Raw genomic sequence first — 18,406 nt, 5'->3', positions numbered from 1 at the left:
CTTTTCGCACCAAAGTACGTTCATCTCTAGGAGACAGAACGGTCTCTTCCTAGCGGCATGGCGGCTCGTGGTCCCATGGTGTTTATACTTGCGTACTATTGTTTGTACAGATGAACGTGTACCTTCAGCGTTTGGAAATTGCTCCCAAGGATGAACCAGACATGTTTGAGGTCTACAAAAAAAAATTCTGAGGTCTGCTGATTTCTTTTGATTTTCCCATGATGTCAAGCAAAGAGGCACTGGTTTGAAGGTAGGCCTGAAATTATCCCAGGTACTCCAATTGACTCAAATGATGTCGCCTATCAGAAGCTTCTAAAGCATGACAATTTTCTGGAATTTTCCAAGCTGTTTAAAGGCACAGTCAACTTAGTGTATGTAACTTCTGACCCACTGGAATTGTGAACTGAATTATAAGTGAAATAATCTGTCTGTAACAATTTTGTGAAAAATTACTTGTGCATGCACAAAGTAGATGTCCTAACCCACTTTCCAAAACTATAGTTTGTAACAAGAAATTTGTGGAGTGGTTGAAAACATGTTTTATGACTCCACCTAAGTGTATGTAAACTTCCGACTTCAACTGTAATACCTATATCAAATATTACTGCCCACTTTAATATGATTCAACAAGAATAAGATAAAAACTGAAGTCTGAGGTACAAAACGTAAAACAATCTAAACAGTTTTGAAACAAAGTCAAGACTTGATTGAGCAGAGAATTCCACTCATTTGTCGTACAAACACAGGTGAGATTCTAGTGTGCAGGAATGTTGACTAGACTGTATATTTCAATGTTACAAATATCTAGGTATATAATTTATCACTGCACAGGACACTGAAGATAGTACAGGATTTCTTTCCCATTCTCTCCAAGGTATACATGTCCAATATGTACTAAAGGCTGGAGCATCATGCGGGAAAGACCTGGACTCAGTCAGGATTTGTTGTTCCATTGGGGGGGGGGGGCTGGTCATCATAGACAGCCAACAGGAACAGGTATGACTGACTATTGATTGACGTTATATTAAAGTACACCTAAATCACCTTTCACTAAGGCCTCATATATCTCAAAGGGTTAACCTAATTCATAGCAGCACTCTAATATTAATCTCCAATGAATGAGTCTGGTTAAGACGGTTTTAAGATGAGCAAGTTCATAAAAAGATGCCTGATAATGACCTCAAGTTCTGGATCGGGCTAACAGGTACACAACCAGAGAAAACGTGGTTCTGGGTGGACAACACACCTCTAGACGACAGATACATTGTATTCAAATAGTTATACATTTACTTTAGATCACAACACTATATATAAATCATGATCCTTCAGGTAAATATTGCTGTGTAAGTATATTGTGATGTGTTTTCCATGACTGACACAATACAAAATGACTGGGGAAATCATGAGGGTTTATGTTAACCAAACAAAATAGTTTACTTATGTGTTACCAGCTTTTTTCCTTAGCTTCTGGTATGGCAACGAGCCTGATAACTGGCCAGGAAAAAATTTAGAAAATCCCAATGGTGAAGACTGTGTTAGAATGGGAAATTGTGGTACTAAAGACCTCAAGTGTTGGTTTGATGTCAACTGTGATAAGCCTCAGAGAAGAATATGTAAGACAATGTCAAGTGCATGAAATGGCATATTTGTGAAACTTAAAAGTTTCTTGAATTTTGCTCTCAACACAAAAGTATTTTCTAATATTTTTTGCTCGCATTGATAATGAAAAGAAACTGTATTGGTGAGTGGATTACAGGAGATTACTGTTGATGTTCACAGACAGCTTATTTTATGCATACATTTTTTTTTAAATTACGCTATGGTGTAACACAAACCAAATCTGTAACTCAGCCTGTCAAAAAAAATATGTCTGATAGCTTTCGTTTACACCTTTTTGAGTGTGTTTTGTACATTTGTATTTCTGCTTTTCAGTGTTGTTTCTAGACCAAGGTCAATTGAAAACAAGAATGTTGTGTGCATACAATATCTAAACATCTAAACATCATTAATAAAGTGTAAAAGGTTTGTTGTTCAGCATTTTATTTAAAAATTGTTTTAAGATTAGCTACAGTAATAGATACAACAAAAACTAGAGATGACTGAATGCCTACAGTACACTTCTTCTATGGTGATGTATCAAGAATATTCAAAAGGTAGGCAATTCAATATTGTGTTGTAGGATTTGACTCAGCTTCAAAGTTAAAATGGATTCAAGTTTGATTAGTGTCACCTTACCCACCACATGTGTAATACATGCTGCTTTGTAGTAACCTGAGACGTCACACTATTCATTGTTAGATTACCAAGTTAGTAAAATGGAGCTTACACCTTCAGAATGTATTCATACCCCTTGACTTATACCACATTTTGTTACGCTACAGCCTTATTCTAAAATTGATTAAATCGTTTTTTCCCCTCATCAATCTACACACAATACCCAATAATGATAAAGTGAAAAAATATTTTTTGAAAATGTTTCAAATATAATGAAAATGAAATACAGAAATATCTAATTTTCTTAAGTATTTACACCCCTGAGTCAATACATGTTAGAATCACCTATGGCAGTGATTACAGCTGTGAGTCTTCCTGGGTAAGTACAATATTATACAATATTTGCACGTTATTCTTAAAAAATATATCCAAACTCTGACAAGTTGGTTGTTGATCATTGCTAGACATCCATTATCAAGCCATACCATAGATTTTCAAGCTGATTTAAATCCAATCTGTAACTAGGCCACTCAGACACACTTACTGTCATCTTGGTGAGCAACTCCAGTTTATATTTGGCCTTGTGTTTTAGATTATTGTCCTGCTGAAAGGTGAATTTGTCTCCCAGTGTTGGAAGGCAGTCTGAACCAGGTTTTCCTCTAGGATTCTGCCTGTGCTTCGCTCTATTCTGTTTCTATTTTTCCTAAAAAACTACGTACTGTAGTTCTTGCTGATGACAAGCATACTCTTAACATGATGCTGCCCCCACCATGCTTGAAAATATGAAGAGTGGTGCTTAATGATGTGTTGTGTTGGATTTGCCCCAAACATAGCGCTTGGTATTCAGGACATAAAGTTAATTTCTTTGCCACATTTCCTGCAGTTTTACTTTAGTGCCTTATTGCAAACAGGATGCATGTTTCTGGAATATTTTTATTCTTTAAGGGCTTCCTTTTTTTAACTCTGTTATTTAGGTTAGTATTGTGGAGTAACTACAATGTTATTGATCCATCCTCAGTTTTCTCCTATCACAGCCATTAAACCCTGTAACTGTTTTAAAGTTACCATTGGCCTCATGGTGAAATCTCCGGCAACTGATTGAGGAAGGATGCCTATATCTTTGTAGTGACTGGGTGTATAATAGGTGCCCTTCTTTGCGAGGCATTGACAACCTCCTTGGTCTTTTTTTGTTGAATCTGTGTTTGAAATTCACTGCTCGAATAAAGGACCTTACAGATGCCAGCAGCATACCAGCCTGCAACCCACTGCTGGCTTGCTTCTGAAGCTAAGCAGGGTTGGTTCTGGTCAGTCCCTAGACGGGAGACCAGACGTTGCTTGAAGTTGGAGAGCCAGTAAGAGGCACTCTTTCCTCTAGTCTAAAAATATATTCCAATGCCCCAGGACAGTGATTGGGCACATTTTGCTGTGTAGGGTGCAGTCTTTCAGATGGGATGTTAAAACAGGTGTGGTCTTTAAAGATCCTATGGTAGGGGTGTTAAACCTGGTGTCCTGGCTAAATTCCCAATTTGTCCCTCATATCATTATGGGCAGCTAATCATCTCTAACTTGCAATTGGCTCATTCCTCTCCCCTGGTTGTTCTTGTAAATGAGAATGTGTTCTCAGTCAACTTACCTAGTTAAATACAATTCAACAGATAATTGTATGTGTGGGGTACAGAGATGAGGAAGACATAAAAAAATTATTCCACACAGAGTCCATGCACTTGTTATGCACATTTTCACTCCTGGACGTATTTAGTCTTGCTACAACAGAGTTGAATACTTATATACTCAAGACATACCAGCTTTTCGTTTTCTATAAATGTTATAAAATATTCTAAAAACATAATTCCACTTTGACATTATGAGGTATTGTGTGTAGGCCAGTGACACAACATCTCAATCTAATTCATTTTAAATTCAGGCTGTAACACAATAAAATGTGAACAAGTTTCAGAGGTGTGAATACTTTCTGAAGGCACAGAGAATGAGAAGACCCGCTATAGAGGAACTGCTGGGGTGTTTTGTTCTGGGGAGATGCTTCTGTAAGTGTCTCTGCACTGAGTGTTCAGAACTAGTCTTCATCTTGACTTACTGAAAGGCGGAGAGAATCAACAATGTCTGAGACTGCAAGTGTCTATATTAATACAATAAAATCGCCAAAGGTGTCACGTTCGTCGTAATGTGGAAGAGAGTACCAAGGCGCAGCGTGATATGAATACATCTTCTATTTATTTAACGAAGATGAACACTAAACAAACTATACAAAATAACAAAACGAACGTGAAGCTATAATACAAAAGTGCAGACACAGGCAACTAGACATAGACAATAACCCACAACCCACAATACAAAACAGGCTACCTAAATATGGTTCCCAATCAGAGACAACGCAAAACACCTGTCTCTGATTGAGAACCATATCAGGCCAAACACATAGAAATAGACAAACCAGACATACAACATAGAATGCCCACTCAGATCACACCCTGACCAAACAAAACATAAATCATACAAAGCAAACTATGGTCAGGGCGTGACAAAAGGACTGAGGGGGAAGATTAAGATTAGTTTCAAACTCAGAATTTGATGATAATGCCTTTGTATAGAGCAATACATACTGTGCATTCGGAGAGTATTCAGACCCCTTGACTTTTTCTTAAGTTACAGCCTTATTCCCTCATCAATCTACACACAACACCCCATAATGACGAAGCAAAAAAACGTTTTTTAAGAATTTCTGCAAATGTATAAAACAAATTGAAATGGAAATATCACATTTACAGAAGTATTCAGACCCTTTACTCAGTACTTTGTTGAAGCACCTTTAGCAGCGATTACAGCCTCGAGTCTTCTTGGGTATGACACTGCAAGCTTGGCACACCTGTATTTGGGGAGTTTCCCCCATTCATCTCCGCAGATCCTCTCTAGCTCTGTCAGTTTGAATGGGTAGCGTCGCTGCACAGCTATTTTCAGGTCTCTTCAGAGATGTCCGATCAGGTTATACTGTAGTGTGGATAGTTACAACTTCACAATAAAGGTAACCAAGACACTTAAATACTACTTAGTTTATAATGCATATAAAGTGCACACAAGAAGTATTAGTACTCGGTCACCAAATATAAATGAATGTTGAGAGTGTTCTTCATTCTCAACCTGTTTTAAGAGATGTCACCTGGACAAAGATACATGGCCAAACGGAGAAAATGCAAAAATCGACAGTCCAAACATACTGTTCTTTGAATTCAGGTCATATTGCTTTTTGTTAGGCTATTGGTCTATTGACGGGTTGCATGTATTGATTTATACAGTGATGACAAATGGTATTGTTAGGACTAGTTGGAGGGGGGAAATCAAGATTACACCTCTCTCAACGTGAACTACCATCACAAAAAATCATGAATTAATGAGTTTGTACATAGTGTGATTGTACTTTGTAGTGCAAATGGAGGAAGTTCTTTCTGCAGACATCAAACATCTCTACCACATAGGCGAGGAAGAAGAATACGAGAACATTGACATGAGAACATTGGTTCCCTTATTTTATGGACCACAAATACAAGGGTCTCTCTCTGTCACCTCTAAGATGGGACAGGACAGTATCAGGAGCCTTGGTCTTGCTCCCTAGAATCATAGGTTTTGGAAAGTGTTCAGACCCCTTGACCTTTTTCACATTTTGTTATATTACTGCCTTATTCTAAAATGGATCAAATTGTTTTTTCCCCCTCATCAATCTACACACAACACCCCATAATGACACAGGTATTTAGACATTTTTGCAAATTTATAAAATAAAGAATAAACACAGAAATATCAGATTTACATAAGTATTCAGACCCTTTACTCAGTACTTTGTTGAAGCACCTTTGGCAGCGATTACAGCGTCTTCTTTGGTACGACGCTACAAGCTTTGACACCTGTATTTGGTGAGTTTCTCCCATTCTTCTCTGCAGATCCTCTCAAGCTCTGTCAGGTCGGATGGGGAACGTTGCTGCACAGCTATTTTCAGGTCTCTCCAGAGATGGTCGATCAGGGTCAAGTCCGGGCTCTGGCTGGGCCACTCAAGGACATTCAAAGACTTGTCCTGAAGCCACTCCTGCATTGATTTGGCTGTGAACTTAGGGTCATTGTCCCTGTTGGAAGGTGAGCCTTCGACCCAGCTCTGGAACAGGTTTTCATCAAGGATCTCTCTGTACTTTGCTCTGTTCATCTTTTCCTCGATCCTGACTAGTCTCCCAGTCCCTGCCGCTGAAAAACTTCCCCACAGCATGATGCTGCCACCACCATGCTTCACCGTAGGGATGGTGCCAGGTTTCCTCCAGACGTGACACTTGGTATTCAGGCCAAAGAGTTCAATCTTGGTTTCATCAGACCAGAGAATCTTGTTTCTCATGGTCTGAGAGTCCTTTAGATGCCTTTTGGCAAACTCCAAGTGGGCTGTCATGTGCCTTTTACTGAGGAGTGGCTTTCGTCTGGCCACTCTACCATAAAGGCCTGATTGGTGGAGTGCTGCAGAGTTGGTTGTCCTTCTGGAAAGTTCTCCCATCTCCACAGAGGAACTCTAGAGCTGTGTCAGAGTGACCATCGGGTTCTTGGTCACCTCCCTGACCAAGGTCCTTCTCCCCGATTGCTCAGTTTGGCAGGGTGGCCAGCTCTAGGAAGATTCTTGGTGGTTCCAAACTTCCTCCATTTAAGAGTTTATTTATTTATTTATTTATTTTATTTCACCTTTATTTAACCAGGTAGGAAAGTTGAGAACAAGTTCTCATTTACAATTGCGACCTGGCCAAGATAAAGCAAAGCAGTTCGACACATACAACATCACAGAGTTACACATGGAGTAAAACTAACATAGTCAATAATACAGTAGAAAAATAAGTCTATATACAATGTGAGCAAATGAGGTGAGATAAGGAAGGTAAAAGGCAAAAAAAGGCCATGGTGGTGAAGTAAATACAATATAGCAAGTAAAACACTGGAATGGTAGATTTGCAGTGGAAGAATGTGCAAAGTAGAGATAGAAATAATTGGGTGCAAAGGAGCTAAATAAATACAGTAGGGGGAGGGGTAGTTGTTTGGGCTAAATTATAGATGGGCTATGTACAGGTGCAGTAATCTGTGAGCTGCTCTGACAGCAGGTGCTTAAAGCTAGTGAGGGAGATAAGTGTTTCCAGTTTCAGAGATTTTTGTAGTTCATTCCAGTCATTGGCAGCAGAGAACTGGAAGGAGAGGCGGCCAAAGGAAGAATTGTTTTTTGGGGGTGACCAGAGAGATATACCTGCTGGAGCACGTGCTACAGGTGGGTGCTGCTATGGTGACCAGCGAGCTGAGATAAGGGGGAACTTTACCTAACAGGGTCTTGTAGATGACCTGGAGCCAGTGGGTTTGGCGACGAGTATGAAGCGAGGGCCAGCCAACGAGAGCGTACAGGTCACAGTGGTGGGTAGTATATGGGGTTTTGGTGACAAAACGGATGGCACTGTGATAGTGTCACGACTTCTACCGAAGTTGAAGCCTCTCCTTGTTCGGGTGGTGCTCGGCGGTCGACGTCACCGGTCTTCTAGCCATCATTGATCCATTTTTCATTTTCCATTGGTTTTGTCTTGTCTTCCTACACACCTGGTTTCAATCCCATTCATTACCTGTTTTGTATTTAACCCTCTGTTACCTCTCATGTCTTTGTCAGAGATTGTTTGTTGTTCAGTTTCGTGGTGTTTGTATTGGTGCGCGACGAGTCCTCCTACCCACTTTGTTTTATTGTTATTCATAGTTTTGGAGTTATGTTTCGTTTATTGTTATTAAACAACTCCATTATATTCAGTTTGATTCTCCTGCGCCTGACTTCCCTGCCACCTATACACACGACTCTGACAGATAGACTGCATCCAATTTATTGAGTAGGGTATTGGAGGCTATTTTGTAAATGACATCGCTGAAGTCGAATATCGGTAGGATGGTCAGTTTTACAAGGGTATGTTTGGCAGGATAAGTGAAGGATGCGTTGTTGCGAAATAGGAAGCCAATTATAGATTTAACTTTGGATTGAAGATGTTTGATGTGAGTCTGGAAGGAGAGTTTACAGTCTAACCAGACACCTAGGTATTTGTAGTTGTCCACAAGTCACAGGCGGGCAGGTGCAGGCAGCGATCGGTTGAAGAGGATGCATTTAGTTTTACTTGTATTTAAGAGCAATTGGAAGCCACGGAAGGAGAGTTGTATGGCATTGAAACTCGTCTGGAGGTTAGTTAACAGTGTCCAAAGAAGGGCCAGAAGTATACAGAATGGTGTCGTCTGCGTAGAGGTGGATCAGAGACTCACCAGCAGCAAGAGGGATGGAGGCCACTGTATTCTTGGGGAATTTCAATGCTGCAGACATTTTTTGGAACCTCAAAAGACAATTCTTTATTTTCTACCTTTTGAATATTCATGATACACCACTAGAGAAGTGTACAGTAGGCATTCTGGCATCTCTACTTTTCTAGCCCCTGAACTACTGTAGGTAAGACGACAAGTCTTCTTAATAAATAAACTGCTGAAAAAAACTAATTTTACTTTTGACACTTTATTAATTCAATGGTTTCCTGATGTTTGGATATACACACACACAATACTTTGTTTCGTCAAATGACTAGCCTAGAGACAGCACTGAAAAGCAAACGTACAAAACACACTGAGGATGATGTATAGGTGTAGGATTTTATTTTATCACTCGTTGCTGAGAATTTTCCTGCACCGCAAAATGCAGATATGCTTCATGATTTACATAAATTCATTGAAAACCCACACACTTAATTAACGATATTGCACTTTTCATGTAGCCTAAATTTGGCCAGGTAACAGCTTAACCCACCAATCAAGCAACATTTGATTGAAGGACTAAAGTTCAAATCCTGTTGCTGTAACAATACTGGGAAAATTAAGATCCAACATCTGTAGCCTACTGAGAAGTGAAGAGGCGTGAACTGAATATATCTGACATGTTTTTCATTAGACTCAGTTGGGGATTTGGTTTGTTTTACACCATAGCATAAAAAATGTATGTACAAAGAAAGATATGTGAATATCAGCAGTAATCTCCTGTAAACCAGTCGCAATACAGTTTCTCCTCCTTTTATCAATGCCAGCAAAAAATACTTTGCTGTTGTTCAGAGACATATTTAAGGAACTGTTGAGTTTCTTAAAGATACTGTTTCACAAGGGCGATTTTGTCTCACATATTCTTCTTTGAGTCCTATTACAGTTGAAATCCAACCACCCGGTATTACCACCCGGMTCCCCCATTCTAGCACAGTCTTCACCCTCGGGATATTCTCCTTTTTCTCCTTTCCAGTTATCAGGCTCCTTGTCACCAAGCCAGAATCTATGGATTGAAGGATGATAATACATAAGAGGTATGATCATAATACGTTTTCGTCTAGGGTGATTGTATTATGATATTGATTTAAACATGCATTCAAACCTTGTGCTTGAATTGAGAGATGAATTGTCCACCCATAACCACTCATTCTCGTTTGTACTGTCCGTCAGCCCAATCCAGAACTTGACTTCAGGCTCCGTAGTTATTTCTCTACCAATTTTCTGATCTAAGAATTTCTTCACCAGAAACATTGTTTGAAGAATTATGTCAAGATTTATTGTAATTTCTATGTTAGTAGAGGAAAGGAAAAATGTGCATCAAAACAACTGAGAGAATCAGTAATAGATTCATACCTGCTCCTCTCGGCTCCCTATGATGACAAGGTGTCCCCCCCTGGTGATACAKTCATCCCGACTCTGAACCCAGGTCAGTTTATCAGGGGAGAAGTAATAGCACTTCCCCCCATAATACTCCCAGTCTTCAGCACAGTTTCTAGATTTAGGACTGTCTTTATTCCCTGTGGAGAGAACAGATATAACCCAATGCCATTGTCAGTACACTACACTGATCTCCATGCCTACCTATAGTCAAATGCCTTTTGTTTTCATGTTACTGATCGTGTACAATCCATGTGGATATGAGACATACTGTATGACTATTTAACAACTATTCAAGTATGCTATATTGTTACATCAATGAATAAGGAGGGACTAAAACAAAAATCGACTGCCTCTGAAGTTGACAACTTGATTTGAAGTAGTTTTGAGTTTAACTCAGGATTGCTATCTGAAACWGGTTTTTATCTTAATACAACCTACTACATCTATGAGTAGACACATTCCCTCATAGTATAATCTCACCTGTGTTTGTAGGGCAAGAGGGTGGAGCTTTCTGCTTTCTCAATTCTTCATTTTGTTGCCGAACTGTTGTGAATTAAAGATAATTATGCTTTCGCAGGTTGAAGTTTATTTCCATGAATCCTGCCCTGAAGGCAGAACTGAGCGATTTCCGCCAGATGGGCCTCACAAAGATTATGAAAACAAAAATGAGCTGTTTTGTCTTAATTTAAGGTTTGGGCTAGCAGTGTGGTTAAGATTAGGGTTAAGATTAGGGTTAAAATCAGATGTTATGACTGTGGCTGTGCCAGCTGGTGACCACGCTGCAGAGCTGCCTCCAGGGCAAGAGTCATGACAATAAATGCCAACCTGCATCATTTTCACAGCTTGACATTGGAATCCATACTTTTTGGAATTATCCAACAATAACAAAAGCTGCACTTTTTTTCTAATATTTTATAAGGATGAAAATTTCAATGGATTCAATGGAAAGGCTGTATTAGTGGCAGACAATACAATTTAATTGGAGGGTCATATCTGTGTCAACACTCACCTGCACGTTCCTTCTCCTGAAGATCTTTGTTCTTGTCTTGCAGTTCTTGAAGCTCTCTGTTTTTGATCATTAAAGCTAGTTGCCAAAAGATAASAACTCTGACTCAAGTTCCCTACATCCAGCTACATATAAACAACAGTTATATCAGAAAACCGATGTGAACATTTTCTTTGTGTGAAATTAAACTCACCTGATGTAAGATTTTGATRGTAAGCCGCTTGCAGAATTTGGAGCTCTGTGTTTTTGGTTGGCAGGTTGCTGATATCTGATTGCAAAAAGACATACATTTTAAATTGTAGGAATCTGACCCCAACATTKTTCTGCATGATAATGTAATATTAGTTGATTGTGAAAAGTATTACAAATAGCTATTCATTTTATTCACCAACATTTTTATATTGTATCAGTTACGTTGTTACAGAAATTAGACAATGACCTGGCATGAAACATTTATCCATTTGAAGCAGTACTGTGGGGATTTTCCAGCTCTTGCGCTGAAAATGTGTCTACATATTTCTCTACATTTATAGCTCTGAACAAGAGCCTCTATGAATCTGTCTCCGATATAGAGTCTGCTTTAGACTAGCCACCTCCACTATCTAGGTCACTCACACAGGAACCGAAGTCCAATGACCGTCCCCATCAGAAGAAAACAGAGAGTCACCAGGACCACTTTGACAGGGTCACATCCACCTGCTCTGACCTTTGACCCCTCCTGAGAATCAGGGTCACCAGCTGAGGAGACAGAGAGAGAATGAATTAAACTGACAACCTATAACACTCGCTACTTCATTTTATTGTATGTTAGACATGAAGAAAACGTACACTGAGGGTGTTCCTCAAAATGCATACTGTGCTCAGAGCACACAAATTGGAACACGGGAGGTCAGAGTATAGTCCAAATCAAAGTGTGCAAAACGAAGCATGGAGGACACTTCTCAAATGCGTACTCCGTTTGTACATACTTTGAAGCGTGCATCGATGCAAACGTCAGAAAGTATACAACGAAATATGATGCAACCACAACATTTTTTGAGCTGAAGCGAGAAAAAATAAACTCCGGCTAAATCATTGAGTCGACCAACAATCCGTAGTGGGCAGAGAGGCGGTCGGGGTGTTGGGCAGAGGCCACGGTGGGGAAGATGGCGGAAAAGGAAATAAGGAAGAAAGTGCAGCCTATTATGAAAAAACATGGAGTGGGGGATTACACAGGCCTTCTGAAAGATCTGGTGAAGGAGAAGATGATGGAAGATAAAAAGGAGAGACATGGAAGATTTTTAGTGAATTTGGAATGGAGGATCACACAGACCTTTTGGAAGAGCTTGAGGAGGAAATGGGACAGGGGGAGAGTGAGGATCAATTAAATGTGGTGGCAGGTGCAGTGATGACTGCTGCATAGAAGTTGGATGGAACTTGAGAGTGAGGTACCTGCGGCGATGATTGTCCCAAGGCTGATTTTGGCCCAGTGGGGGTGAGATATCCATTTTTTATTTAACTAGGCAAGTCCATCAAGAACAAATTCTTATTTACATTGACAGCCTACACCAGCTAAACCCTAACCAGGATGACACAGGGCAAATTGTGCGCTACCCTATGGGACACCCGATCACAGCCAGTTGTGATACAGCCCGGAATTAAACCAGGGTCTGTAGTGACACCTCTAGCACTGTGATGCAGTGCCTTAGACCTCTGCGCCACTCGGGAGCTCGAAGGGAATGGATCCTTGTTGTTTGGTTGATCCATATGTGGTGTCAGGTTGGGTGGAGGAGAGGTTGGGGACTGTTGAGTTGGTGAAAGTAACTCGGAATGGACTCGTGATGATTTATCATGTCTCCTCCCCCCAGAGGGAGAGGGCGCTCCGGATTACGAGATTAGGGACAAGAATTGTGCCGTGCTTTGTTCTCTGGAGCAAGGAGCCGTCGAAAGGAGTGATAACGAGAGTGGCATTAAGTGTTGAGGAGGAGCAGTTGAAATGGAACATTCCCAGTGTCTGTGACACCCGCCACTTGATGAGACGTAGATACGGTGGGCAAACGGAGAAGACATTGTCTGTCATGCTGAGTTTTGATGCAGAGTCGTTACCAGATAAGGTCAATGTAGGAAGTGTCAGTTATCACGTGAGAGTTTGTTCCGAAAATATGACTGTGTTTTAGCTGTCATGTTTATGGGCATATTGCAGCAGTGTGTAGGAGGGACATGCCCATATGTGAGAAGTGTGCAGGAGGYCKTGAGARGAAGGAATGTGTGGTATCGGTGGAGAAAGTTGTGTTAGTTGTGAGGGTGATCATGGGGATGGAGATCGGAGGTGTCCGGTGAGAGAAAGGCAGATTGAGGTTGCCAGGGTCASAATAGAACAGAAAGTGTTGTATGCCTAAGCAGTGAAGAGAGTGGTAGAGGAAGATGGGTACAGGGTGGGAGCATTCCTGGGAGTAGGCGGAGATCAAGAGTGATGGGAAGAATAGTTGCTTCAGTACGGTGGGCTTTTTAGCATTTATTGCCATGGTTGTCAATTGTACCGCAGAAATGAATTGAAAGTCACAGAAAATAGTTGTGGCAAAGAAGTACTTGGGATTGCTCACCTGCTCTTTCTATGACAGACTGACCAGGTGAAAGCTATGATCCCGTATTGCTGTCACTTGTTAAATCCACCAATCAGTGTAGATGGAGGGGAGGAAACAGGTTAAAGAAGGATTTTTAAGCCTTGAAACAATTGTGACATGGATTGTGTGTGTCATTCAGAGGGTCAATGGGCAAGACAAAATATTTAAGTGCCTTTGAACGGGGTATGGTCGCAGGTGCCAGGCGCACCGGTTTGAGTGTGTCAAGAACTGCAACACTGCTGGGTTTTTCACGCTCAACAGTTTCTTGTGTGTATCAAGAATGGCCCACCACCCAAAGGACATCCAGCCATTTTGACACTACATTGGAGTCAACATAGGCCAGCATCCCTGTGGAACGTTTTCAACACCTTGTAGAGTCCATGTACCGACAAATTGAGGCAGTTCTGATGGTAAAAGGGGGGTGCACCTCAATATTAGGAAGGTGTTCCTAATGTTTTGGACACTCAGTGTATGACTTGTAGGAACAAGGAACATGGTTTTTGACAAAAATGCTAAAATAGAATCTGTTCTACATCTTGGAAACTTTTTTTTCACCCATATGTAGGAAACTTCCTCATTGTTTTGCCTAGCTTGCACTTTGCACTAACTTCATCTGACCCACACAATCCCGCGCATATTCACCCACGCACGCACCTACACACACACACATACACACACACATACCATTAGTGTCGGTAGATGGCTGGTTGCGTCCGGCTTTGGGAATTGAGATTTCAGAGTACGTGGCATCATTCGTTGTGGATGTTGTTGCTGGAATGCAACCATGAAAGTGTGAGCACAAGACAAAACTCCTCTCATCACATTGGCTGTTCCTGAACCAGCATTTTTAACACTCAGTTTATTCGTTTTTGTTTTTAGCACTTTGGTCCTGTTTTCACAAGTATGCGGTAAAATTTTGTACAAACTCAAAACAGATGTAAAAGGCTGTTGTTTCAAAACTTTAAGCACATTTTCAATTGACTAAAGTACAACACACAAAATCATACAGTAACCTTTTCACCAAACCTGATCTCTGTTTCATCTAGAAATACCTTTCATATAAAGTCATTGCCTTCCACAATGCAACGCTCACAATACTTTCATGTGATTCTCTTTATGGGCTTAATGGCCAACCACTTAACCGTTTGGTAAACCTATGAATTTTAAACTGGTTTGTCCACTATATATGGATTTTGAGAACTACAAAAATAAAATGTGCGTTTGTAAAGTATAAACATCTAAATGACATGTATGATGCATGATAACCATACATAATGACTACTAGTTAATGCTAATTGATTTCAACATGGAGCAGGAAAGACAGCAAGGGAGAGGTGGAAATCAAAGAGCTCGTGGACAAGGGGCTTGTCAGAAAGGTGGGCTTGGGCCCCATCAAAGAGGTCAAGGCGTTGGGCTTGGGCCCCATCAAAGAGGTCAAAGAGGTGGGCTTGGGCCCTGTCAAAGAAGTGGACATCAGAGAGAGGGAGGCAGTGGCCAGGGAACTGTTGTGTCTAATGAAATCAGGGCCATCGTCGTTGAACGTGATAAATCATTACCATGGCAGAGGCTGAAAGATTAGTTCACCCCAATCTGAAAAGATCAACTGTCAAATTGATCCTGAGAAAATTTCACCAAGAAAACCCGGTAAGTCTTGAGGATATGCACTATGCTTTACCTTTACATTTACATATTGTAATGCATGTAAATTCACAAAACATGTTACAGTATGATCTATTGACAGTATAATCTGTTCTACCCTCAGAACCGACAGAAGACCCCATGGTGGTGGCCGTGGCCGTTTGCTGACTGACCAGCAGGAGTGGGCAGTGGTGGACATGGTGAGGGCCAGGAATGACATACGGCTGTACGAAATAAAGCAGGCCATTGAGGAGAACGATGACACCTTTGCCAATGTGACATCCATCAGCCTACCAACAATGGCCCACCTTTTGAAGAGGCACCAAGTATCTATGAAACACATTTACCTGATGCCTTTTGAGAGAAACAACGACCGGGTGAAACAACTGCAGGCCAAGTATGTTCAGGTACAGCACTATATACAGTATTACTGTTACTAATGGATGCACATGCTACATCACAATATCATAGTGTAACTATACTGTAACAATAACTAACCAAAATATATTTTAGAGGGTGATGGTGCTTGATGCTGTTGTGAAGTGGGCTTCAACCTGGCCAAAACTCAGCGCCGTGGGCGGAAACTCATCGTCCAACGGGCAACCGTCCAAGTGCCTGGACAATGTGGGGGAAACATCTCAATCACGCAGCTATTTCTGAGGATGGTGTGGTAGGATGTAGGGCATTACTTGGATCCTACAACGCTGCACATCTCATTYTGTTTCTCAATGAAATTGAGCAGGCCTGTCAAGGTGAAGGGGTAACTATGTCACTGAGTGTGACAATGTCAGGTTCCACCCTGCAGAGGTGGTTCAGGCATGGTTTTGGGCCCGTCCCCAATTCGTGACCCTATACTCTTCTTTCCTCAACCCTATTGAGGAATCTTTTTCAGCATGGAGGTGGAAGCTGTACGATTGTCATCCCCATGAGTGTGCCACCCTACTTCTGGCCATGAATGAGGCATTCGACGACATCAATGCAGACCAATGTCAAGCTTGGATTAGCCATGTCAAAAGGTTTTTCCTGCGGTGCATGAATAATGAGGACATTCACTGTGATGTGGATGAGAATTTATGGCCAAATGCTCAAGACAGGCTTCATGCAAACTAATGTGTGCTAAACCTTATCTTTTATTTTCATTCATTTAATTAATTAATTTCATTTACAATTATATCTGAAAAACTTTTTTTTTGCATGAATGATTGTAGAGGATGTCTTCATTGATCACACCTTTGATTACACATTGGATAGATATTAAGGAAATTATAGAATTTGTTAATTTTGTTGGGTCATTTAAGTGTWTTGCCTAATGTGAAAACTGTAATRTACAGTACTGTAGCATTTTACTTTCAGCACTTATGAGGACGTTTTGAAACACGCATCTTGCATTGTGGATTAACTGGTAGTTAAAACAACTAAATAGAAAATATGTTAATATGTTACGGTGATTAAACCAATGTTCTCATTACATTTTACAAGAAACATATTTTGAATCAGTGGTTGTGTGGTGAGAGATGTTTACAATCCAAATGAATGCACAATGACAGGTTGAGTGAAAGACTGGCTGAGTTACAAGTGTGACCAGTTTAGAGTATTGTACTACTACTAGTTGTGAAAATGTACCAGATACTTGTAAAAATTTGACCAAAGCGACAAAGTTAAACTGTAATCAGCACAGATCACTGATAATGCATGAAGCGTGCATGAAGGCTTGCATGCAAACCAGCTAACAAATATGTTTCCTGCAAACCCTTTGAATTGTAGTCTCTAAAATCTCTGTGATGTAAGTCATTTTTGTCCTTGGGAACATGTTTTGAAATAAGGTATCAATATGTGTTGTCAAATAAAGTCAGTGTAGTATAAATATAATTTTAAAGGGGCCATCTGGGTATTTTTTGGTAAACAGCTGAGGGATGGGGCTGGAGGAATGTAAKCACTCAAGTTCATAGACGGAGCTATGGGAGCGAGGACGGACCATCCATGACCATGAGATAAAAATGATAACCATGATTTATACAATTACATTGTATGCAAACAATGGAGTAAAACAAGCGTACATTTGTTCTGGTGGGGTAATACAGTTGAACTAAGCTGATGAGGTGTTTCTAAGTAATATTCTTCAAGAATCAACAGCTATATAGCATTCATTTCAAAAACGAATCCTAGATTGCCCTAGAGTATAGATATGCATTGGCAGATAGAGGAAGCTTTTTGTTGAACACTCTGCACATCCTGAGCATACAGCATGTCTATAAAAATAGATTTTAGTTTAGAACATACCACCATCTTGTCCTTCAGTCCTTTGGTGTTTTTTGAATTTCACATCAGCGTGGACTATTCCTTCAGACATACTGATCTAAACACTCATACCAGACACTCATACCATCAACCCAAATAGACACTTATTTTATATGATGGGGTCTGAGGGAGGGACTATGTGTTGAAAAAAAACAGTTGCTCAATGACCGGACTTCTTATGGTAGTAAACCTACCACAACAGCAAGTGACACACACACACAGCTGATAGAGCTTTCCTGCCTGACACTGAATTGTCTCTAGAACTTTTCTCATCTATTTTTATATCTCTGGTAGACAATCACACTCCRTTTAAARGCCTTAGAGTTCAAAATAGAACAAATCCTTGGTTCCCTATAGAACTTTCAGATCTCATTATGATGAGAAATCAGACCTGGGATAACGCTCGAAAAACTGACTCGGTAACTGATTGGCAGTGTTTCAGGCTATTGTGGAATGCTGTAGATGTACTTCCTCAATGAAGAAAGCTAACTCAAGCTACTTTCTAATTTCTATCTTAGAGTCTGCTGGTGATCCGTCAATGTTACGGATACAAGTATTCTGTGTGTATCCTGTGTGTGTTTCTTTTCTCTCCTTCTCCCCTACTCACAGGGGACAATCATCATTCCCCAATCAGTCATCAATTAGTCGCTAATCAGAAGACACCTGCTCCTTTTCTCCTACCCAATCACATTCCCTTTCCCTTGGTTTAAAAACCCTGTCAGTTGTTTTCTCTGGAGCTCGATCTCTCTGTCAATGCCATCTGTTTGTAGATCTCGTGTGTGGTTTAGGATACATGTCACTTTGTCCCCACCTGTGAGTATTGTGTTTGTTATGGTGTTTGTCTGATAGTGGGAAAAGGGGGTAACCAGACAGGTCGCCCATGGGCATACACTACCCGTAGGTAAACTTA

At 40.5% G+C, this 18,406-nt stretch overlaps 1 protein-coding gene across 3 annotated transcripts; it reads right to left on the bottom strand.

Moving 5' to 3' along the window:
• Positions 1-8,896: 8,896 nt before the first annotated feature.
• LOC111956001 (CD209 antigen-like protein D) lies at positions 8,897-17,617 on the bottom strand. Of its 3 annotated transcripts, XM_023976415.3 has the most exons (9): positions 17,479-17,616; positions 14,245-14,331; positions 11,573-11,695; positions 11,151-11,225; positions 10,961-11,035; positions 10,432-10,494; positions 9,925-10,088; positions 9,674-9,807; positions 8,897-9,574 (listed from the first exon to the last, which is right to left on the bottom strand). In XM_023976415.3, exons 1-9 carry the CDS (start codon positions 17,546-17,548, stop codon positions 9,406-9,408), a joined length of 960 nt encoding a protein of 319 aa, XP_023832183.1. In that variant the 5' UTR covers positions 17,549-17,616; the 3' UTR covers positions 8,897-9,405. The 3 variants fall into 3 exon arrangements, with proteins under 3 accessions (XP_023832183.1, XP_070292517.1, XP_023832184.1); XM_070436416.1 differs by lacking the exon at positions 10,432-10,494 and having other exon boundaries at positions 17,479-17,617; XM_023976416.3 differs by lacking the exon at positions 14,245-14,331 and having other exon boundaries at positions 17,479-17,617.
• Between the last annotated feature and the right edge of the window lie 789 nt (positions 17,618-18,406).

This window comes from Salvelinus sp. IW2-2015, linkage group LG31, assembly GCF_002910315.2.
Source record: "Salvelinus sp. IW2-2015 linkage group LG31, ASM291031v2, whole genome shotgun sequence".
Taxonomy (NCBI): domain Eukaryota; kingdom Metazoa; phylum Chordata; class Actinopteri; order Salmoniformes; family Salmonidae; genus Salvelinus; species Salvelinus sp. IW2-2015.
The sequence above is the reverse complement of the archived record's forward strand: the minus strand, read 5'-3'. Positions and strand labels throughout refer to the sequence as shown.